At 42.5% G+C, this 25,529-nt stretch overlaps 1 protein-coding gene across 5 annotated transcripts in view; it reads right to left on the bottom strand.

Annotated features, from left to right (window-relative positions):
* Positions 1–1,156: 1,156 nt before the first annotated feature.
* arhgef25a (Rho guanine nucleotide exchange factor (GEF) 25a) overlaps positions 1,157–25,529 on the bottom strand; it is a 175,217-nt gene continuing 150,844 nt past the window's right edge. For 4 of the 5 annotated variants that reach the window (XM_061903367.1, XM_061903369.1, XM_061903374.1 and 1 more), the window contains 11 exons: positions 25,070–25,173; positions 24,875–24,944; positions 21,854–21,943; positions 19,396–19,488; positions 16,813–16,863; positions 16,655–16,732; positions 16,385–16,576; positions 16,127–16,307; positions 10,929–11,161; positions 10,718–10,846; positions 1,157–2,168 (listed from right to left, as the gene is read on the bottom strand). In XM_061903367.1, the coding sequence (XP_061759351.1) occupies positions 2,046–2,168; positions 10,718–10,846; positions 10,929–11,161; positions 16,127–16,307; positions 16,385–16,576; positions 16,655–16,732; positions 16,813–16,863; positions 19,396–19,488; positions 21,854–21,943; positions 24,875–24,944; positions 25,070–25,173 (1,344 nt within the window). In that variant the 3' untranslated portion in view covers positions 1,157–2,045. Of the gene's footprint in view, positions 2,169–3,033; positions 3,130–10,717; positions 10,847–10,928; positions 11,162–16,126; positions 16,308–16,384; positions 16,577–16,654; positions 16,733–16,812; positions 16,864–19,395; positions 19,489–21,853; positions 21,944–24,874; positions 24,945–25,069; positions 25,174–25,529 lie in introns of all 5 variants that reach the window. The other variant, XM_061903368.1, reaches the window with a different exon arrangement.

Raw genomic sequence — 25,529 nt, 5'->3', positions numbered from 1 at the left:
TTGAAATCTAATTTTACTAGGTTGCTTTGTAAATATTACTTGTTGTTTGCACACATTGTGTGTATTACGCAACTTTTTAAGCTACATATATTTACTAATTGGCTTTTAATTTAGCATGAGAGTTGTGTCATCTCAGTGTATTATATATTATTTTTACATGTTTTATGTATTTGTTCTTTTTTTGGTTAAATGTTTCTTACGCTTGACAGTCCTTAGTTTTATCCTGCTTTTAAATGTTTGTTTGAACTACTGTGGAGCACTATGTGAAACTGTTATCGTTTTTTGTTTTTTTAAATTTGCTATACAATTTAAGTGGATTTTGGATTTTTTGGAAGTTATGGTGTAAAGCCAGACACAATTTGTACATTCCTTTTACATAACGTGTAAGCACCAAATAATTACTTTCCCTAAGGGATCACTACTGTAATCTTACTTCTTTACTTTAAAAAAAATGGTGGTGCGTTGATTCTCATATATATTTTGCATCATATTTACCGGTAACTATTTTCATCTGCATTTGAAGCACGGCGTAGAAGTAATGTGTCGACCCCTACTGGCCAAAAATAAGAACAGAACGAGTCAGAGAAGACAACTTCATCTCATAGTCATACCCACAAACGGCCTCTAGAGGGAACCAGAACACTTTATTTTATCCATTTTTTTTTCTACCGCTTATTCCCTTTCAGGGTCGCGGGGGGCGCTGGCGCCTATCTCAGCTACAATCGGGCGGAAGGCAGGGTACACCCTGGACAAGTCGCCACCTCATCGCAGGGCCAACACAGATAGACAGACAACATTCACACTCATATTCACACACTAGGACCAATTTAGTATTGCCAATCAACTTATCCCCAGGTGCATGTCTTTTGAGGTGGGAGGAAGCCGGAGTACCCGGAGGGAACCCACGCATTCACGGGGAGAACATGCAAACTCCACACAGAAAGATCCCGAGCCTGGATTTGAACCCAGGACTGCAGGAACTTCGTATTGTGAGGCAGACGCACTAACCCCTCTGCCACCGTGAAGCCCACTTTATTTTAGATTATATTTATATTATTTAAATGCATCAAGCAAAACAACCTTTGCACAACTATTAATTAACAAACTAAATTTTATGTTAATTATAAAACATGTGGGAGAGAATAAGGAAGCAAACAACTGATTACAGGTTTTTAATTGTTTGGCATTTCAAATTATAAAAAAACAAACAAAAACAAAAAAGACACCAGATAAAAAAACAAAAAAAAAACAGATGAAATAAACATCCTTGCTATCGTAGCGGTGTCTAACGCTCTGTCCAATCTGATCAGCGCCGCTTGACCTTTGACCTGCAGGTGCTGCAAGTCCAGCGAAAAGCCGAATGAATCCAAAGAAACGGTTTCAGCAGAGGTGAAGATGCAAGTCCCCTCATGTACATAACACTTTTTTGGGGTGTAAAACATAAATAGCCAACTCAACAGTTAACCGAGGAATCCCCGCATGCACTACTGCATGTATTACTGCATGTATTACTGCCTGTATTACTGCATGTATTACTGCCTGTATTATTGCATGTATTACTGCATGTAATACTGCAGTTTTCAGTTCTTTCCAAAGGGGCTAAAATAAAATAAAAAAATAGCGCTAAGTACAGGAGAAGCTCATGCACATTCTCATGCACGCACAAATGTCCACACATTGCTGCACACACATTGAAATGCACACTCCAGTGACCGCCCCACTATGGAATGAATATTTGATGCTCAAACTGCCCCGCATACAAACAAGTACAAAGCAGTAATTGTCAGAACACTGATTGTCTTTTCTTTGGGGGCCCAGTGACATCCAGCTGGGCGATTGAAGTTCATGTGCACACAAGATGGCTGCACTTTCATCAACATTGGAAAGCTGTCTCTCTCTAAAAAACAAAAAAAGTCATTTTACAGGTGCAGCCTTAGGTTCCTTCATAGACTCCTTCAGATTCCTGAAGCAGATTTAGGGGCCATCTTCATGTTTTCTGATCTTCGTGCTGTCCCGCTGACTCACGAGACAGAAGCCACCAGAGTTTAAATGTCATCTTCAGAAAGCTGGGCGAGGTTGCTAGGGCGTCGTCCAGCTGAGGGACCGGAAAACGGAGCCTGGCTTCCAGAATCTGCCGCCTGACCCCTGCGACAACCGTCGCCTGCTCTCTGCGGGGCGGAGGGAAAATTTTTCACACCAACAGATCGTATTTCAATGCATTTATTCAAGTCACAGAAAAGTAAAACCCTTTCCCTGCTCAGGAAAATAGTTATGTACAAATGAGATGTTGACAGCCTCACTCTGAGTAATGCATAGCCCCAAGTTCCTCCTATTCGCTACAGGATGTGTACGGGAAACAATTATCTGCGTTTGATAGGCATCTCTTACCGACTTCCTCATCTGACTGAGCCTGCTTCCTGTTTGTTATGTACCAACTAAGCAAGTCCAGCTTGAGTCAATTGAGAAAGCGGCAGAGAACAACAAACGCTGCCTTGTCGCAGTCCAGCCAGTGTGAAGTTATGCTCAACAACAAGATGCTTTAATTGGCGACAGGCTGAAAAGAGCATATTTTCTATTTTTTATATTTATGTCACAATTAAAAATTGATATTAACAATACGGTCAGGTTGCTGCAGAAATTCTCTACGGACTTTCCAGCTGGTCATGAATTCTGCTGCTCGAGTGTTGACTAGAATGATCCTATTTCTTCTATACTAGCTTGGCCGCCAAATAAAATCCTCAGCCTCACAATTAACACTGAACATGGGAAATTTGTGATGTAGGGCACATTAAGCCTCCAAGAACATAATATGGCTGTAAACGACTCTCTGAGCATAATTGGTGGAACTTTCTGCTCAGGCCAGACTCACTTTACTCTCTCAACGTAGGACATCAATTATTTTGCCGTAAAATATACTTACTCATTCACTCATTTTCTATACCACTTATCTTCAATAGAGTCACAGGCAAGCTGGAGGCCAGAAAAGAAAATATGATTTTATAAGTGTGTGTGTGTGTGGGGGGGGGGTACAACCAGTTTGCGTGGAAGAGGTAGGGCTTCCTCATCTCTGAGCTATGTTGTCCGGGGGCTTTCAGGCCCCCTGGTAGGGTCTCCCAAGACATACAGGTCCTAGGTGAGGGATCAGACAAAGAGCAGCTCAAAGACTTCTATGGAATTACAAAATAATGGACTCAGATTTCCCTCGCCCGGACGCGGGTCACCGGGGCCCCCCTCTGGAGCCAGGCCCGGAGAAGGGGCACGAAGGCGTGCGCCTGGTGGCCGGGCTTGTCCTAATGGGGCCCTGCCGGGCACAGCCCGAAGAACCAAACGGCAGTTCAGAGCCTTTTTGGGTACACTCGAGGGAGTACTGGAAAGTGCTCCCCCGGGTGATTCCCTTGTCCTACTGGGGGACTTCAACGCTCATGTTGGCAACGACAGTGAAACCTGGAGGGGCGTGATTGGGAAGAATGGCCGCCTGGATCCAAACCAGAGTGGTGTTTTGTTATTGGACTTTTGTGCTCGTCACGGATTGTCCATAACAAACACCATGTTCAAACATAAGGGTGTCCATATGTGCACTTGGCACCAGGACACCCTATGTTGCAGTTCCATGATCAAATTTGTAGTTGTGTCATTGGATTTGCGGCCTCATGTTTTGGACACTCGGGTGAAGAGAGGGGCGGAGGTTTCTACCGATCACCACCTGGTGGTTAGTTGGCTGCGATGGTGGGGAGGGGGGGGTGCCAGGCAGACCTGGCAGGCCCAAGCGCATTGTGAGGGTCTAGTGGGAACGTCTGGCAGAGTCTCCTGTCAGAGAGAGTTTCAATTCCCACCTCCGGAAGAACTTTGAACATGTAATGAGGGAGGTGCAGGACATTGAGTCCGAGTGGACCATGTTCCGCACCTCTATTGTCGAGGCGGCTGATTGGAGATGTGGTCGCAAGGTTGTTGTTGCCTGTCGTGGCGGTAATCCCAGAACCCGTTGGTGGACACCAGCAGTGAGGGATGCCGTCAAGCTGAAGAAGGAGTCCTATCCGGTTCTTTTGGCTCATAGGACTCCGGAGGCAGTGGACTGGTACCGACGGGCCAAGCGGTGTGCAGCTTTAGCGGTCGCGGAGGTAAAAACTCGGACATGGGAGGAGTTCGGGGAAGCCATGGAAAACAACTTCCGTGTATGGTGAGCATTGTGTTCAGCTGACTTCGACTGCGGATGTTGTGGATCGGTGGAGGGAATACTTCGAAGACCTCCTCAATCCCACCAACACGTCTTCCTATGAGGAAGCGATGCCTGGGGAATCTGTGGTGGACTCTCCTATTTCTGGGGCTGAGGTTGCTGAGGTAGTTAAAAAGCTCCTTTGCGGCAAGGCCCCGATGGTAGATGAGATCCGCCCGGAGTTCCTTCAGGCTCTGGATGCTGTGGGGCTGTCTTGGTTGACAAGACTCTGCAGCATCGCGTGGACATCGGGGGCAGTACATCTGGATTGGCAGACCGGGGTGGTGGTCCCTCTCTTTAAGAAGGGGGACCGGAGGGTGTGTTCCAACTATCGTGGGATCACACCCCTCAGCCTTCCCGGTAAGGTTTATTCAGGTGTACTGGAGAGGAGGCTACGCCGGATTCTCGAACCTCGGATTCAGGAGGAACAGTGGGGTTTTCGTCCTGGTCATGGAACTGTGGACCAGCTCTATACTCTCGGCAGGGTTCTTGAGGGTGCATGGGAGTTTGCCCAACCAGTCTACATGTGCTTTGTGGACTTGGAGAAGGCATTCGACCGTGTCCCTCGGGAAGTCCTGTGGGGAGTGCTCAGAGAGTATGGGGTATCAGACCGTCTTATTGTGGCGGTCCGCTCCCTGTATTACCAGTGTCAGAGCTTGGTCCGCATTGCTGGCAGTAAGTCGGACATGTTTCCAGTGAGGGTTGGACTGCGCCAAGGCTGTCCTTTGTCACGGATTCTGTTCATAACTTTTATGGACAGAATTTGTAGGCGCAGTCAAGGCGTTGCGGGGTTCCGATTTGGTGGCCGCGGGATTAAGTCTCTGCTTTTTGCAGATGATGTGGTCCTGACGGCTTCATCTGGCCGGGATCTTCAGCTCTTACTGGATCGGTTTGCAGCCGAGTGTGAAGCGACCAGAATGAAAATCAGCACCTCCAAGTCTGAGTCCATGGTTCTCACCCGGAAAAGGGTGGAGTGCCATCTTCGGGTTGGGGAGGAGACTCTACCCCAAGTGGAGGAGTTCAAGTACCTAGGAGTCTTGTTCACGAGTGGGGGAAAACTGGATCGTGAGATTGACAGGCGGATCGGTGCGGCGTCTTCAGTAATGCGGACGTTGTACTGATCCGTTGTGGTGAAGAAGGAGCTGAGCCGGAAAGCAAAGCTCTCAATTTACCGGTCGATCTACGTTCCCATCCTCACCTATGGTCATGAGCTTTGGGACATGACCAAAAGGATAAGATCACGGGTACAAGCGGCCGAAATGAGTTTCCTCCGCCGGGTAGAGATAGGGTGAGAAGCTCTGCCATCTGAGAGGAGCTCAAAGTAAAGCCTTTGCTCCTCCACATCGACAAGAGCCAGATGAGGTGGCTCGGGCATCTGTTCAGGATGCCACTCGAACGCCTCCCTAGGGAGGTGTTTAGGGCACCTCCAACTGGTTGGAGGCCACGGGGAAGACCGAGGACATGTTGGGAAGATTATGTCTCCCGGCTGGCAAGGGAACGCCTCGGGATCCCCCTGGAAGAGCTAGACGAAGTGGCTGGGGAGAGGGAAGTCTGGGCTTCCCTGCTAAGCGGAAGAAGATGGATGGATGGATGAGGTATGGCTTGAAGAGATTAGATGCATGTTTTGGAGTAATATGAATGGGAAACAAATTAATTATTTATTTTTGTAACATAACAAAATCGACATAATCAAATAAACAACTTTACTTTTTCAAGATTGCATTATGATTTAGTTCATGTTTACCTTGTATGTCCCCAGCCAGGAATCGAACCATGTCCTGAACAAAATACTCATCCTTAAGCCATTGAGCTACCAGGTATCACATACACTTTTGCTACAATTTGCGTCCTTATTCCCATAGCAACCACATGAATACTTTTGAGTGAAGCACCAGACTCCTCTTGTTTGGGTTTTTGTATCCGTCTTACTTGTTCGTGATTTATATTGCTGTGTGGAGACTGGAGACCAACTCGCTCTCATCTCAATTGCTGATTGGTCAGTTGCTGCATGCTGTCAATAATTGTCACGTTGGCAAGAAGGAAGCCCCAGAAAGCCAATAATTGAGCTTGTGGTCGGCCTACAGGTGCAAGCTACAGACTGAGGAGCAGTTTTTCACCTGGCACTAGTGTTTGACTTGTCTGCATTTATTAGCTTAACATTTTTTTGGGACGTAAAAAAAAATGCAGGAGACAAAAACAGCTTTTTTAAAAAGTGCAGGGGACATGTATTGTATGTCTCATAATGATATTGATAAAGTGTTATTCTATTCAAAATCATTATTTGTTCAGTTTTATTTTGTGCGCCCTAGAGTACATTAAAATGCTTAATCAGTCATGACTGTTTCGGCAGCCCCCCCTCCTTCTCACACAATGCACAATTCCATGTTACTACATAGCTGCAGACTTGATTCCAAAAACTAGACCAAAACAAACCTGTTGGCACGGTTATGAGTGTTTATATGAAAAATGAAGCGGTGTTACCCAAGTGGAATGGAGAAGAGGACAGAAGATGACATTGTTCAATTAAAACCAGCCGAGGTGTCAACATTGTTTTCAGTGACCCAGAATATAAGAGATCAACACAGCAGGAGCTACTTTCGGTGCAGGATGAAAATGGAAAGTGAATTCGTAAATTCAAAAATGTGGAAGTTATCACCACTAATGTAAATCCTGTGTTATTATAACCAACGCAAGTCATTAGACTCAGGTAATACACCAATTTATATACTTGTGTTCATGAAAGAAAGGTATCTATATGTGCTAAATATGCTTGCATTTTTTTCAAACACCTTTAAAATGTTAACAAAAAATGTCTGTTTCATAAATAAATAAACATAAATATGTGTATGTATATATGTATACAGTATATATAGGTTTATATACATATATATATATATATATATATATATATATATATATATATATACATACATATACATGCAGTAGAAAATGGATGGATGGATATATATATATATAAATAAATAAATGATAAATGGGTTGTACTTGTATAGCGCTTTTCTACCTTCAAGGTACTCAAAGCGCTTTGACACTACTTCCACATTTAAATTATATATATATATATATATATATATATATATATATATATATATATATATATATATATATATATATGAATGAAGATGAGGTAGGTCACACCTTGACTTGGTCATTTGAAAAGGGGCTCGCCTGCTGAAAAAGTGTGGGCACCCCTGATTTAACCGCTCCAAATGGTGAACTATTGAAACCGAGGGTCTGGTAAGATGTAGCAGGAAGAAAAGGATGCAGGCAAGAACTCAAGAGTTAACAGTTTTGTCTCATTCCAACCCCTTTACCGTGATTATCTCTCTTTTTACCACCGGTCACACGCTTCACAATAATGGCACTACCCGTCACATTTGGTCAAACGGCACTAACAAATTACTCTTCATTAAGTATTGACCAATGCACCTAACAGTTACCATAAAGGCGTTGGGATTAGTGATACTCATTGGGTGAGATGATAAGATAAAAATATTCGGGCGTTAGCTGTCTTAGGTCAGAATTGGGAAATCCGGGCCAAAAACATAGGTGCAAATTTCTTGTGTTCAACACCGTAGTCAAAACTTTCAGCAGGTAAGAAACCTCTCTTACACAAAAAACTTTTAACACAAGAATTTTTGCACTGACCTATTTTAAAAGACATGATGAATGCAATCGATTTACTTCAGGGACTTCAGGGTTTGTTTTTATGTTTGTACCCTGCATCTTTCCCATGTGTGTTTAATTATCATTCCTCCACTGCCCTTTAATAGTTGCTCCTGTGCGACGTGTAGTTGTAGACAACAGCCTTATTAGCAATACTGTATGATATTAATAGTATATCAAATTTGCTACTGTACACAATTCTAATATCAATACAGTGATTGGTTAAGGGCATGGTTCTCCTATTTTGCTCTTTCAGCCACTGTATATAACAAGGGTTGGCAACTTTTACTATCTGAATACCATTTTCCACAAAGGAAAATACTCTGCAGCTGCAAAACATTATACAGCTTATAATGTTTAAAAAAAAGTTATACAATATTTACCTTTTCTGTTGCGACGGAATACAACAAACAAAAGTGCAAACTGTGCATGTGTAACAACAATGCATGTTTTGCTAATTTCTCAACACATATGAAGCACATGTAGGCAAAGGAATCTGGTTATGCAAAATTAAATTCTCAAATCTTTTTCTAAGATTTTTTTTTTTGGCATGTGTTCATCCATCCATCTTCTTTCGCTTATCCAAGGCCGGGTTGCGGGGGCAGCAGCCTAAGCAGGGAAGCCCAGACTTCCCTCTCCCCAGCCACTTCGTCCAGCTCTTCCCGGGGGATCCTGAGGCATTCCCAGACCAGCCGGGAGACATACTCTCCCCAACGTGTCCTGGGTCTTCCCTGTGGCCTCCTACCGGTTGGACGTGCCCGAAACACCTCCCTTGGGAGGCGTTCCGGTGGCATCCTGACCAGATGCCCGAACCACCTCATCTGGCTCCTGTCGATGTGGAGGAGCAGCGGCTTTACTTTGAGCTATTCCCGGATGACAGAGCTTCTCACCCTATCTCTAAGGGAGAGTCCCGCCACCCGGCAGAGGAAACTCATTCCGGCCGCTTGTACCCGTGATCTTATCCTTTTGGTCATAACCCAAAGTTCATGACCATAGGTGAGGATGGGAACGTAGATCGACCGGTAAATTGAGAGCTTTGCTTTCCGGCTCAGCTCCTTCTTCACCACAACGGATCGATACAGCGTCCGCATTACTCAAGACGCCGCACCAATTCGCCTGTCGATCTCACGATCCACTCTTCCCTCACTCGTGATCAAGACTCCTAGGTACTTGAACTCCTCCACTTGAGGCAGGGTCTTCTGCCCTACCCGGAGATGGAAATGGGTGGCATGTGTTCATGATTATCTAAATTGCTGCAGATGTCACACTTAGAGATGGGATTTTAAGGGAGCAAGATCTAGAGGAACTGTTCCTCTCAAAGAGTCGTTCAAAAGAGTGGCTCGTTTATATTGTTACATAACTCATACATCTTGGAAACTATAATTTCTAACATTTAAAATGTAGGATTTGTCTCAGGATACTTCAAATTTTCCCATCACAACAATATTAACTCTATTGGCAGAAGTATTCTGAAACATTATTAATTCATTAATCTGGCTTTTGTTTTTATTACATGCATTCCATAAGGTGGTACAGTAGCCCCTTGCTTTGACAATTAGATCCCTATTTTGTATTTTCCTTACCTAAAAATACTCTGAAGCACAAAAAAACTACGCATGCGACAGTTCATGCATATTAAAGATTTTCAGCAACATTTTAAAAATACAGAAAAAATAAACTAATAAGAATCCAATGTATATCTTACATTTAAATATAATTGTGCGTGTGATAAAAATGTGAATTCAAAACTTTGCTTCCCTACCTGCTAAAATACTTTTTTCAGGTGCGGCTTTCGACTCCTTACATCAGTAAAAGTGGTGCACATATGTACTGTAGGCCAGTGGTTCTCAACCTTTTTTCAGTGAAGTACCCCCTGTGAACATTTTTTTAATTCAAGTACCCCCTAATCAGAGCAAAGCATTTTTGGTTAAAAAAAAAAGAGATAAAGAAGTAAAATACAGTACTATGTCATCAGTTTCTGATTTATTAAATTCTATAACAGTGCAAAATATTGCTCATTTGTAGTGGTCTTTCTTGAACGATTTGGAAAAAAGATATAAAAATAACAAAAAACTTGTTGAAAAATAAACAAGTGATTCGATTATCAATAAGGATTTCTACACATGGAAGTAATCATCAACTTAAAGTGCCTTCTTTGGGGATTGTAATAGAGATCCATCTGGATTCATGAAATTAATTCTAAACATTTCTTCACAAAAAAAGAAATCTTTAACATCAATATTTATGGAACATGTCCACAAAAAAATCTAGCTGTCAACACTGAATATTGCATTGTTGTCATTTCTTTTCACAGTTTATGAACTTACATTCATATTTTGTTGAAGTATTATTCAATAAATATAGCTATACAATTCTAAACGGCTTGTTTAGGGCAAGTATGAAGTAAGATTGTTTTACAAATATTGCCATACATTTAAATTTCAAATAATTAAGACTTACCCGGAGCCCAAATACAAAAAACGTTAAGAAAAGTTGGTTTTGCATAATAGTTGCCCTTTAAATAACTTTTGTAGGGAATTAGCCCTATAATAACAACACTGAATTGACTTACAATTCAGAAACTGTAATTGGGTCTTTCTTTTACCCAACCAGCAGAACAACTCCCACCATAATAATTTCTAAGTGAGTTGAATAAATAATTAAGATTCTATAAATTGTTTCCTTAATTTAGGAATGAGCACATTGTTATTACACTGCCAATTAACGACACCAGATTGCCTTCTGTTTTCCTATTGATTTCTCTAATGTGGAAGTGCAATTACGTCTCCTGTAATGTGCATTAACAAGCATGTGCACTACCTGTGAAGTCTGTGTTGGGGGTGTGTAGAGGCCATTGGAAACAGTGGGACAGCTCTGCTGATCGGACAAGGTCAGCTGGACATGCGATGGAGAAACGCTGCTTGAGGTATGTGGCTGCACCAGAGCGGGCTGCAAATGCAAAGGATTGTGTTCAAAAGGGCAAATAGGTCAGAACTTTGTGACTGTGTGATAAACACGAGTTAGGTCATACTACATCCTGCAGCAAGAAGGTCTCACTGGGACCTCGAACCGGGCCTTGGCTGGGCAGGAAGAGGGCAGGCAGGGAGGTGTTATGAGAATGGAGGGAGGGCAGTCTGTGGCGGTCGATTGAAGCAGAGGAGTGGGGCCTAAGGGCACTGCCGGTGGACGGGGGCGGCCTCATGCAGCGACCCAGGCTGTTGGACTTGCTTTCTCGTCGCTGATACTCGATAGGGGACTGTAAGGCTAAAACACACAAAGAAGTCAAGTCAATTTTACTCACAAACTATAGCACTAATTCACGAGACAAGTTGACTCAAGGCTCTTTACGTAAACAAAAACAGTGGATCTACTAAAGCCTGGTGTATATTCTCGTGTCATGTAACTTGCGAAGCGACGTCGTCTTGCCCCCTTCCCCCGCGTACCTTATCGCAAGCGTTGCGTGCACCTCCCAATAATCCTAGCTTTGCATTAGCGGCGAAGCATACCGCAGAGCTGTGATTGGTCAGCTTTTGCAGAGGAGGGCCCCCAACCACAAGAGAGCAAACTTTGTGTTTGAAATACACAAATTATTGCATGAATTAAAGCAACAGTGATTGAACATTTGCATGAAAACAGATATTGTGTACTTTATAACAATTACTGAATGTGTCGTTTTTCAGCCTATTGTTGTGTCCAGAAGAAAGTCAAAAAGTACTACTCTTTTTAACTTTTAATGTCAAACATCTATCACACATGACATCAGCACCAGCATGTCTTTAAATTTGTTATTTAACACATTTTCAATTACATGATAGCTTTCGAGAGAACTGGTTCCTGTCTTGGTTGACAAGACTCTGCAGCATCGCGTGGACATCGGGGGCGGTACCTCTGGATTGGCAGACCGGGGTGGTGGTCCCTCTCTTTAAGAAGGGGGACCGGAGAGTGTGTTCCAACTATCGTGGGATCACACTCCTCAGCCTTCCCGGTAAGGTTTATTCAGGTGTACTGGAGAGGAGGCTTCGCCGGATAGTCGAACCTCGGATTCAGGAGGAACAGTGTGGTTTTCGTCCTGGTCGTGGAACTGTGGACCAGCTCTATACTCTCGGCAGGGTTCTTGAGGGTGCATGGGAGTTTGCCCAACCAGTCTACATGTGCTTTGTGGACTTGGAGAAGGCATTCGACCGTGTCCCTCGGGAAGTCCTGTGGGGAGTGCTCAGAGAGTATGGGGTATCGGAATGTCTTATTGTGGCAGTCCGCTCCCTGTATGATCAGTGTCAGAGCTTGGTCCGCATTGCTGGCAGTAAGTCGGACACGTTTCCAGTGAAGGTTGGACTCCGCCAAGGCTGTCCTTTGTCACCGATTCTGTTCATAACTTTTATGGACAGAATTTCTAGGCGCAGCCAAGGCGTTGAGGGGTTCCGGTTTGGTGGCCACGGGATTAGGTCTCTGCTTTTTGCAGATGATGTAGTCCTGATGGCTTCATCTGGCCGGGATCTTCAGCTCTCACTGGATCGGTTCGCAGCCGAGTGTGAAGCGACCGGAATGAGAATCAGCACCTCCAAGTCCGAGTCCATGGTTCTCGCCCGGAAAAGGGTGGAGTGCCATCTCCGGGTTGGGGAGGAGACCCTGCCCCAAGTGGAGGAGTTCAAGTACCTAGGAGTCTTGTTCACGAGTGGGGGAGGAGTGGATCGTGAGATCGACAGGCGGATCGGTGCGGCGTCTTCAGTAATGCGGACGTTGTATCGATCCGTTGTGGTGAAGAAGGAGCTGAGCCGGAAGGCAAAGCTCTCAATTTACCGGTCGATCTACGTTCCCATCCTCACCTATGGTCATGAGCTTTGGGTCATGACCGAAAGGATAAGATCACGGGTACAAGCGGCCGAAATGAGTTTCCTCCGCCGGGTGGCGGGGCTCTCCCTTAGAGATAGGGTGAGAAGCTCTGCCATCCGGGAGGAGCTCAACATAAAGCCGCTGCTCCTCCACATCGAGAGGAGCCAGATGAGGTGGTTCGGGCATCTGGTCAGGATGCCACCCGAACGCCTCCCTAGGGATGTGTTTAGGGCACGTCCAGCTGGTAGGAGGCCACGGGGAAGACCCAGGACACGTTGGAAAGACTATGTCTCCCGGCTGGCCTGGGAACGCCTCGGGATCCCCCGGGAAGAGCTAGACGAAGTGGCTGGAGATAGGGAAGTCTGGGCTTCCCTGCTTAGGCTGCTGCCCCCGCGACCCGACCTCGGATAAGCGGAAGATGATGGATGGATGGATGATAGCTTTCTCTTGTCCCGTGTAGCATAGCATCATCTGCCTCGATTCCTTCATAAATTGAACAGTTGTTAGAAAAATTATGTATAATTTATCACACAAATGCTAAATAAAATGGTAAATGGGTTATACTTTTATAGCGCTTTTCTACCTTTTTAAGGAACTCAAAGCGCTTTGACAGTATTTCCACATTCACCCATTCACAAACACTGATGGCGGGAGCTGCCATGCAAGGCGCTAACTCGGACCAAGAGTGAAGTGTCTTGCTCAAGGACACATCGGACGTGACTAGGATGTTATAAGGTAGGGATTGAACCAGGAAGCCTCAGGTTGCTGGCACAGCCACTCTCCCAACTGCGTCACGCCATCCCAACTCTTATGCTTAAGGGCCGTTGCTATAGTTATTATCAATTGTGTTGAAGTAGTACTTCTCTATCTGTGCAAAGAGACGACTTGCAAATTCAAAGATTGGAAGTCGTCTCGTATCAGTGTCTGTGTCCAGGAACGACCTGCTGACTGCCAAGGCCGAACAACGCCGTGACGCAGACAAAGCAGAGACAGGGCGATATCACAAGTGTCAGCACATTTGCATTTTTGTATAATCATATATTGTGTTTGGGGCTGCTGATTACCCCCCTTCCTCTAGCAGCAGCCTCTGTAAGGTAAACAGGGACCTCCCAAATAAATAGAGGAAGCACGTGGGCTGGACTTTAGAGTGTAGTTTGGATCTGTAACTAGAGTACAGCCCAAAAACATCTCTCAATTGAGCAAAATTTAACTCTATCTCCGCATGATTCCTTGCTTCTTGTCTGTTTAATTGACGTCATCAGTGTTTGAACCTGACGACAGTCAATCCTCACAAAGGTATTTTCCTCTGCTTTATAAATAAAACACCCATTAAAAGTACGCTGAAGTTTCTGATTGGTTAGTACCATTGTAGACTAAGATATCGATGTTATGGTTGTCATCAATCTTTGCAAAAAAGTAAATATGTAGTCAACAGCTCTGGTTGCTCCTTCTAGAGACACTTGCCCTTAGTATTTTGGAAGGGAATTACATGTCTTGCACCACCCAGCACAGAAGAACTATAAAGCAAACAAGACAGTCAGGGGACGCAAGCTACATGACCCTAGAGCATAAATTAGCCTCAAGACTACGTGTTCAATTAAAGTGCAAACAGGTTGCAGACCCTATTTAAATTAAGTTTTTGCGTGTATACCAGCTGTCACTGTGGAGACAATCGTTTCCCTCCATATTTATGGCTCATGTAGTCCAACCGCTAGCGTTACGTCATGTTGCTAACATGCAGCACAAAAATATAATATGTATTTATATATATAATCTCGGCCTTATTATTGACCCAACTCTCTCGTTTGATCCACACATTAAAAGTGTGACTAAAACAGCCTTCTTTCATCTTCGTAATGTTGCTAAAATTCATCCCATTTTGTCCATCAGTGAGGCTGAGATCATTGTACATGTGTTCGTTATGTCTCGTCTGGATTACTGTGACGTATATTGCACGGGTCTCCCTATGTCTAGCATTGAAATATTACAGTTGGTACAAAATGTGCTTGGTATACTTTAGACGAGGACAAGAAAGTGAGATCATATTACACCTATATTGGCTCACCTGCACCCGTTCCCATTACACTTAAGATTCTTTTTTAAGGTTTTATTTCTTATGTACAGAATACTAAATGGTCTAGCACCATCTTATTTTGCTGTTTGTATTGTACCCAATAATCTGTCCAGAATTCAGCATTCCATGAACGCTGGCCAAAGCCCCCAAAAAGTCTGAAGACCCTATAGCGTTTTAATTCAGGCTCCAGTACTTTAGAATGCTCTACCACCAAAAGTTAGAGATGCCACCTCGGTAGAAGCATTTAAGTCCCTCCTTAAAATTCATTTATATACTCTAGCTTTTAAAAAGACCCATATTTAGACCTGTTGACCTGCTACTTCTCTTTTCTGCCCCACCTCTTCTGCATGGAGATAATACCAGGTGGCCACGGATAATTTCCAGAGAGATACCAGTCTAAGAGAGCGTCTAGCTGTCCGAAGACACAACAGGAGCAGCTGATTGCTTGCACCTGCCCTGATTGGGGTAGCAGCAGCCAATCCAGATGGCGCTTAAAGTCAGCTGACCCTTCGTCTTCAAGCAGTGTGATGTGGGTTACACTGGAATTGCTGTTGCGACATTAAGTGGACAGATTTAGAACAGAAGTTTCTTACCCCCCAAAAAATTGCAGCTAATTTTTATACTTACAAAAGTCATTTAGCGGGCCGCGGGTCGGAACAAACCAGTTCTGTACATTTCACACCCCTGTTCTATGCACAATCTTAGTAGATCAGCTTTGCGTGTGTATCAAGTTTGCAAATTTTTTTGTACATGCAAACTTTTAGTAGTGCAGTATAACAATAAAAAAAGGTTATTAAGCATATAAAGAATTACAGTCATTAAAAATACATTACAAATTCTGAAATTCTAAAGCATTTTTACAAAATACTAATTGCAGTGGCCAATTTCAGATTTTTCACAGAAAAATAAATAAAAGGTTGAGTTACATTGATTGATTTAACTGGATAACATTTTGATGACATTTACACATTTAGAATAAATCAATTTTAGTTTCTATATGTGACATGGCCAAAAATATCGGGACTCCTGGCCATTACACCTGCAAAAGCTTTTTAAATTTTAATCAGAGTTAGATAATATTTTTACTCAATACCACAAAACTGTCGAAAATAAATCCAAACAATGAATTTGTATACAAAAAAATGCAACACTGAATAAATCATAATTATAAGCAAAAATGTAAGTTTTAGTTTCCATTCTACTGCTGCCTTACTAAATAACCTCAAAAGCCATTCCCCAACATTCGTATTGCCTTGTCGCCAACTGAAAGGGTCAATTACAGCGAAGCTGCATTATAATTATGGACAGAGGCATTTGAGGCTCACCATTGAGGAAGTTGCGCTGTGTTTCCAAGATCTGAACCACATCGTTTACCCAAGCTCTGCACGTGTCCGGGCAGGAGGCCAACAACTGGAAGCGCACCACGCTCCCATCGGAATTGCGTGATGTCAACACAAAGCGTGCATCATCTCCATCCAAAGAGGGCTCCACCCCCAGGCAGCTCACCTGTAAGAGATTATATTTGAGAAGATGTGTTGACTGGATGTATTTGGGTAAAATGTGTGTGTACAGTAGGCATTTACCTTGATACTGTTCTTAAAGATGTACCCTGGAAGTGAAAACCCCTTCTTCCTATCAATAGGCTCACTGAAGATGACCAGCTGCTCAAACAGAAAGATCCTTCTTTCTTTGGCTCGCGACAGGAAGCCAATGTCCTGTTCGGTAACGGTGAAGGTGTCCTGCTGGAGCAGCTTCCCCTGGGCTGTGATCTTCCCCTGGTACACAATAACAAAATGTGGAAGTGTTTTTTTTATAGAATTGTTGGCACAAAATGTTATTTTCTTGACACTTACCTCAAAGCCTTGTAGTCGACCCACATTCATCATGTCATTGCAACGTTTTGGCACAAAGCACATTACTTCTACTGCTTTCTGTATTAGAAAATAACAACAAAAGCACATGCTGATCATTCCCAAACTAGCACTAAAATTTTATCTAACGGAACACTCACCTCCAACTCGTCCGTGTCCATGCCAGCTTTGGTGTAATACTTCAGGAAGTCCTGTCCAAATAAACACAGCATGGTCACCTGAGCATTCCAGGTTTACTAGTCAGATGTAAAGACATCTGGACCAGCATCAAATGCGCCTTGTTTTTGGACCATAAAGGATTCAAAGACATTTTGAAATCACATAAAATAATTTGATGAACTCTCATGAGGAATGTTATTTGATTACACAGCTCTTAGTAATCTGACTCGTTTTTTGTGATTATTGCGGGCTAAAATGCCCAAATTCCTGCAAAAGTTGCAATAATTTAAAGCTTTTTTTCACATAACATTGAATCAATTCATGATTTTATGAATGTGTGTTGAATGTTTTAGATGTTTTAGGTGTTCCTTGTAACCTTAACCGAAAAAAATAAAAATAAAAAAAATGTGAAAACAGATAATGTGTTGATGTTTTACTCTTTTTATAATGCACAGACTTAAAAAGTAGACACTAGATGACATAAAGCACATATTCGGAGCCTAATGTTGAAATTACTGTTTTAATAATAGTAATAAATAACTATGAATACAGAAAGAAACACTTCATAAAGACTTCCTTATTGTCCACTGGATGCTCTGTCATCCACAAGTTGCAGACATTTTCCATGTTTATCTTACACTTACAAAGGGTTTAAACCTTAATTTATGTTCCAACACAAATTACCCCAGCACATAAATAGCCTTAAAAGCTGACTCTATGCCAAGGGTGGGCAACATTTTTGGCTCAGGGGCCACATTGGCTTTTGAAATTTGACAGAGGGGCCGGGTGAGCATATGATGCATTTAAAAACATATCATATCTATTAGAACATGGGTGTCAAACTCTGGCCCGCGGGCCAAATTTGGCCCGCCGTACAATTTCATTTGGCCCTTGAGGCAATATCAAATTAACATTAGAGCTGGCCCGCCGGTACTATAAAGGCGCTGCCTTTAGCGTTGTCTACAATATGTTGTCAGAGCCCAAGTCACATGGTAAGTGTGACTTGTACACACATTTAAGTGAATGCCACGCATACTTGCTCAACAGCCATACAGGTCAGACTGAGGGTGGCCGTATAAACAACTTTAACACTGTTACAAATATGCACCACACTGTGAAACCACACCATACAAGAATGACTAACACATTTCGGGAGAACATCCGCACCGTAACACAACATAAACACAACAGAACAAATACCCAGAACTCCTTGCAGCACTGACTACCACCAAAACCCGCGCCCCACCACCAACACCACCCATCTTATTATTTTATTTTAAGATTTATTAGCCTGTGGAAAAATGTAATGTTGACATTTACCTCAGAAGGCTGCAAATAGAAAAGAGGCATTAAATGTTTTACTGAAATTGTATTTATTTGACCATTTTTTTTTCCGTTTATTTTTTGAATGTTGATTTTGCACTATTATGTTATATAATTATTGCTTGTTCCATATTCATTGTTCAAGCAAATCAGTGTAGCAAACTGAGCAATAATTAACTATTTATTCATGCACTTTCTCTTGTTTCTTCAAGGCTTGAATGTTTGATTCATTCATTGTTATTTTATTTTCAAATTTATTATTAGCCTGTGGACAAAGTTTATTTTGATGTTTACCTCAGAATGCTGCAAATAAAAAAGAGGCACTCAATTTTTATTTGATATGCCATTGATATTTTATTAATTACTATTATTAATATTTGTAAACTCGATTTTGCATGTCACTATAAAGTTATATAAGCCTTGCTTGTTCAATATTCAATGCAAAACTTTTTTAGGTTCCTATTCAAAGGTTCATTTGTTCAACCCTTGGCCCGCGGCTTTATTCTGTTTAAAATGTTGGCCCACTCTGTATTTGACTTTGACACCCCTGTATTAGAACAAAGAGTAGGCTTCTCAGAACATTGGTTATTTTAATCATTATATACTGTATCTATTATCAACAATATCATATCATACAAATTGTATCATAGGGTTAACACTTTCATTCTCTTTTAGTGGGAGGAGTGCTGTTGATCATCCATTTATGCCGGTGCATCAGTTTTGTTGTGGCAGTTTTTGAAACAGATTTTTGCTCAATTCTGTTTTTATATTTGACGGGCCGGATTAAACGGACCAACCGGATGTGGCCCACAAACCGGAGTTTGCCCACCCCTGCCTTATGCACAGTCAGGATTGCAAATGAAAATCTGTTTTTAGTTGTTTTACCCTGAATAAATTAAGATTAAATAGATATATAAATACGCAGAAGTAAGCACACTGTGTTGCTGAATGTGTTCACTACTCAGGAAGACAGGAGCCAGAAGTGGGTCTGAGCTATGAGTGAGGATGATAAAAGTGACAATAAATTCCAATAGCGAAAATGACGCTGATTGTCAAAAATGTTCGGGGATATTGCGTGCAATGGACAAAGTTGCGAGGTTGTGCATTATGTGCGGGAGATTGGTTAAATTTGTAGGAATTGGCGTGGCCGCAAACTCCGGGGACAGAGTCATGTTTTGACCAGGGAGTGTTTGTGTGTGTGTATGTACAATACACATGTTTGGTGCATCACTGATCTTCACCTTGAGCAGCAGCTGGTACTTCATGATCCTCTGGACGGGTTTGATGAGCAAGTCATTGAGTTGCAGCCTGTGACCCAGCTGCTGCCGTAACTCCTAAAAGGCAAAATAATTACGACAAGAAAGGTGACACACGTAAACGCAGCTGCAGCGTATACTATTCCGGGTAATATCCAATTTAAGATTTGTCTCATGTTTTTGTTTAATCATTATCTTGCTGAGTCACAGCCAAGCATGGCTGCAATGTACAAAATATCCTGAGAGAATTATAGTCATTATTTAATATTGTGGAAGATATGTTGGGATCCGCAGTCTTATTTGAGAACAGTAAAATGATTTCCCTATTTTTAATGAACATTATGAATTTATATTTACATATGTACAAATGACATTACATTACACAGTATTTTGACCTTTCTTTCTCTCTGGCACTCATCGAGGGTGGACACTCCTCTTTCCTCTCCCTTATCTCTCCTGCTTGCTTCTTTGTTTTGTCTTGTCTTAACTTTCTTGTTGCCTCTTTTTGCACTGCTCTCCAAATCTAAACATTGGAACTATTTAACTGGCCTCAACAAAATTGACAAGATCTTGGGTTTGGGGGAACCTGCTGTCGTGACGAAACGGTTGTTGCTGGACACACGATGGACTCTTGGGAGAAGAAGGAGGGCCGCGTGCCTGGCGACACTTTTCTGTCGACGACGTGAAGATATCCACCTATTCAGAATTATGACAACAGGACATCTGCTGATTGGAGTAAGCGTTGCTCTGGTTTGTCGACAAATTGGAAGTTGCTGGCAGTCTTCAAAGTACCCCAAAGCTGCCACAACTGATTGGAGGATTCGGGAAGAACTGTGGATTACATCGGACTGTCCACCACGCAGTTTTGAGGACCAGTCATAGACAATTTAGGGTGAAAAGCAAATTCTATTTTCACCTGCATACAAAATCATTCTAACTTGGATTGTTTCCCTGGCTTCGAGACTCTCCCGAAGGACAGCGCAGCGAAGACACAACAAACTCCCTTCTTGTCTTTCATGGACACACACCTGTTGTTGTTGACTCTGGACTAGCGACTGCAATACATCAAGGCCGCGGAACAGAGACACACTACGGGCTTACACACACACACACACACACGTCCACAAAAATATACGGCACACATACACACCCTACCGCCCCAACCCAAAGCCCTCAACGCAAATCCCATAGGGGTGATGAATGGATGGTCAGCGCCTGAGAGCTGCGGCCTACCACCATGACCTTGAACTACCTTCCCTCTGTTGCTAGATATCTCGACATGTATGTTGTAATATGTATATGTGCTTTGCTATGGATGTTTTTTTCCATGGACTCAGTCTGGACCCCTCCTGAGGGTCTAGCCTTAGACTGATTTTTTTTTTTACTCCCCCCCTGTAATGTATGTCTGCTCTTAGTGGGACTGTGCCGAAAATGAAATTTCGTTGTACTTGTGCAATGACAATAAAGATCTATCCTATCCTATCCTATCCCATATCATGTTTTAACATGCTTATTTTCAAAAATCAAAGCTGCATATGCTCAAAAACTTGATTTAAGCATATCTGTTGTCCATCCATCCATTTTCTACCGCTTATTCCCTTTGGGGTCGCGGGGGGTGCTGGTGCCTATCTCAGCTACGATTGGGCAGAAGGTGGTGTACACCCTGGACAAGTCGCCACCTCATGGCAGGGCCAACACAGATAGACAGACAACATTCACACTCACATTCACACACTAGGGCCAATTTAGTGTTGCCAATCAACCTATCCCCAGGTGCATGTCTTTGGAAGTGGGAGGAAGCTGGAGTACCCGGAAGGAACCCACGCATTCACGGGGAGGACATGCAAACTCCACACAGAAAGATACCGAGCCCGGGACTGAACCCTGACTACTCAGGACCTTTGTATTGTGAGGCAGACGCACTAACCCCTCTTCCACCGTGAAGCCCACTATATATGTTGTGAACCAGTTTATTAACTGAGGGTAAGGCGAAAGGCAATTAAGGCGTGGATAGTTAATAGACAGCCTATGTTCCTCCACTTTGATATATTTAATTTCAGTGGGTAACATTGATTTGAGATACAACTGTTTTGAGTCAACAGCTCGGTCACAGAACCAATTAAGCCTATAAGTTGATGTATCGTACTCCTGTAGAGCAGTTTGACTGTTTTGCAATTTCTACTAAAACTTTAACTTTAATAATTACTTAACTTGTTGTCACACTTGTGTAGCAGCTCAGACTTTTGAAAAGCAGTTTGCTTGTATGCTTAATAAAAGGATTATGGGAGCTGCAGTCTGACCCTGGAACCGATTATTTATATGTCATTAATTAGAAGTGGGAGTGACCAGCGTTGGTTGGGTTCCAATTACCATTGTATTCTCTGATGTGTAAATACTGCGTATTTGACACCAATAGGCTGTTAAAAGAGTGGGACACACTCACCTCAAAGTAGGTTTCAATGTACTCTGAGACAATATGCTCCGACTTGGGTTTGTTCTGACAGTACACCACATACATATGCAGACGCCGCTCCTGCAGGACAAACCATAAAAAACATGGAAATTAACTTAGGATTGGGTCAAATTTTATCCAAACATGTGTTCAGGTATTTTTCTGTTTTGCTTCAAAGTGAGAAAAAATAGAATAATATGTGAAAAAGTAAGGGGATTAAAGGGGCAGTATTTGTGGAATTAGTGTAAGGTTAAAAGAAATCCTAGCAATAACGATTAATTTCAGAGTCATGAAGCAAACTATCTGCTTAGCAGCCACTCTTCTGTGACTAATTGGCCGTGGGAGGTGGAGTCCAAATGCAGCTTGTGCGTAGATGATCACCTGTTTTTGTATAATTTACCCAGTTACTTTCTGTGTAACAGGAGCCTTTCAACACCCGGCAACATTAAGGCCGTACCGAGCAACAATTTCAAACTGCTGAGCTGCACTCGATTATAGACCTGTTGTGACGCCACCTGGCCTGGATTCCTCACACTAGCAATGTTTTTGCATGTGAAGTATGTTTACGTGTGTGGGAGTGCACACATGCTGTATTTTGGTCTTGGAGCACATATGATACTCTGCTTTTCATTACGTACCACTTTGCTTGTTTTCACAATATGCTCAGGTTTAGTTGCATGTTTTCTTTTTTTTACTCCACCACTTTTGTTGGTTGTTTGAAGGACAAGAAAGGGCAGGAATGGGATAAAAATAAAAGCCGACATTAATCTTCAACAGACAAAATTGGTCAAATTACTCCACATGTCTGTCTTGGCTACATGTGCCACCACTTAACTAATGAAAACAAAAATTATTCCCCATTTGGACAAGCCTTGTGACTCCATTTTAGTACAAAACCTATCTATGCAAAAAGGGTTTTAGGATGAAGCTAAAATGCATTATTACTTTTACAGGCGCATTCAATATGACCTTTTCTGAATGTGGTCAGGGATGTCGCAAAGGGGCACCAAGCACAGGGGGGAGCCCTGGGGTATTGCAAAGTTTGAACATTGGTTTTCTGCCATTTAAATATGTAAGCTAGAATATTTCATAAGTGTTAAAATTATATTTTCAAGAAACAAGGTTGGTTGAATTAAATAAGGAATGTCCAAGACTACATATACCCCCTATCAAAAATACAAAATTGTTTATTCCACTTGGATCACTTCACTCAACACAGACATCATAACGTCATTAAAGGCCTACTGAAACCCACTACTACCGACCACACAGTCTGATTGTTTATATATCAATGATGAAATATTAACATTGCAACACATGCCAATACGGCCGGTTTAGTTTACTAAATTACAATTTGAAATTTCCCGCTGAGTTTCTTGTTGAAAACGTCGCGGAATGATGACCCGTATGATGACTCGCGCTTGTGACGTTATTTGTTGGAGGCGAGATATTAGCCCAGCACCACTTAGGGCTAAAAGTCGTCTCTTTTCATCGCATAATTACACAGTAATTTGGACATCTGTGTTGCTGAATCTTTTGCAATTTGTTCAATTAAAAATGGAGACTATAAATAAGAATGCTGTTGGTGGAAAGCGGTGTATTGCAGCTGCCTTTAGCACCGAGACACAGCCGGTGTTTCTTAGTTTGTTGTGAAGCTTTAACCCAGAGCGGTCAAGTGAACATGTTTCTTTACGTCAACCAGCATGTTTTTGGATGGGAAAATTGTGATATTAAGTCGGCTCTTACGGGAGACATCAGTGGATTACTGGACCTCCTCCTGCAGTAGCTGTCAAAAAAGGCAGCTGTGAGCTTGGCTCCTCCATGGCTTCCATCAAAGACACTGGCGTTCACCGCAGCCATCCGACTTTGAGGTATGACTTTACAATCTCACTAAATCGGGGACGGCGTGGCGCAGTGGGAAAGTGGCCGTGCGTAACCCGAGGGTCCCTGGTTCAAATCCCACCTAGTACCAACATCGTCACGTCCGTTGTGTCCTGAGCAAGACACTTCACCCTTGCTCCTGATGGGTGCTGGTTGGCGCCTTGCATGGCAGCTCCCTCCATCAGTGTGTGAATGTGTGTGTGAATGGGTAAATGTGGAAGTAGTGTCAAAGCGCTTTGAGTACCTTGAAGGTAGAAAAGTGCTATACAAGTACAACCCATTTATTTAATTTAAAACACTATTAAAACAATAAGCAGATAAGGGATCTTCCAGAATTATCCTAGTAAATGTGTCTAATTACATCTGAAACGCTCACAGCTGTCGCTTTTTTTTTTTTTTGTGCTTCACTCTAACTTTCCTTATCCACAAATCTTTCATCCTCGCTCAAATTAATGGGGAAATCGTCGTTTTCTCGGTCCGAATAGCTCTTGCTGCTTGGGGCTATGGTTATAATCAAAGTGAGGATGTGAGGAGCTTTGGGAGTTTTGTGTATTGGAGTAAAGAATTTGGTGCTAGGCTCCTGAATGTTGCCGTACTTTTTTACACAGCATGTTCTTCTCTAACAAGGAGTTAAAGAGCTAAGCTTTTTTTAATATTTTACAGAGGTCTCTCTTTTGCAACCTTTTGATAACACTTTGTGACACTTGCCACTTCCCTTTGAGAACATCCTGTATGAAGCCTCACAGTAGGGAAGTGTCTTTGTTTAATTATTAGGTGTAAACTGCAAATAGCCCCCAGGCCCCCCATTGGACAGTGGGCATTGTGTAGTATAAGCGGTATTGCCGTAGAGTTAAGCCTCATTGCTGAGCAAACCTGGAGAAAGATTTGTGTAGTAGTTGTTTCATGTTATTATGACCAGTCTGACCTAGACTTGCATGTGTTGTTTGTAGTCGTGTGTGTCAAGTGGAAGCTGTCAGTGGCGTAAGAGAAGGAAGGCAGTACAGTATAGTATCAACAGACTCTGCATGTTTTCTTTGCTCTATTTACTTCCACTTCAAACAAGTCAAGGAAGCAGAACCAGACTCTACTGGCATGTGTGTGTTTGTTTGTGCACACCGCAGCAATACTCACGTGTTTAATGAAGAGCTGACCCAGTCTCTCTGGCTCTGCCAAACACTTCTCCAGCTCTCCCAAGAAGTAGCTACAGAGGAAACACACACGGTCATGGATTCGGTCTGACCTATTGTTCCTTTGTCCTCCACTTAGCACAAAGCAACAGGAGGAAACACTATGTACTGTATTCTATTTTCACAATCAAGGACTTACTCTTTATGCCAGTCAAATATTTGGTGAATGTTCCCAAAAACAATCTTGTCTTTTCCCTTCATGTCCTCCGGTATACCTTTAGAGTTCATAGTGGCCATGTAGCCCTGCAAGATAACAACAATAATACTACTAATAAAGAGGTGCTAAATACTAATACCTCACAAAGGGCAATGATTGACTGCATTACAATGACTTAGTAGGAACACAACAAAACGTCAAGAATGGCATTATGTCTGAACCTGATTATTCCAGTATTTTACAGCCTCTGAGTCTGAGCCTAAACAAACCTTGGACTTGTACTTCTTGCTACTGTACACAGAATATGATTTATTTTTGTATAGTATTAGGGTTAACCTGTCAAAACAAACTAACAAAGTCCTACATATACAAAATAGTAATACAATTTTATTATCAGATTAATCACACTTTGTATATGGATTTATTACAGTAAGTGACTTGC

The sequence above is a fragment of the Nerophis ophidion genome, linkage group LG06 (assembly GCF_033978795.1).
Source record: "Nerophis ophidion isolate RoL-2023_Sa linkage group LG06, RoL_Noph_v1.0, whole genome shotgun sequence".
NCBI lineage: Eukaryota > Metazoa > Chordata > Actinopteri > Syngnathiformes > Syngnathidae > Nerophis > Nerophis ophidion.
Note: the sequence above shows the minus strand (reverse complement) of the source record. Positions and strands in the feature narration are given on the sequence as shown.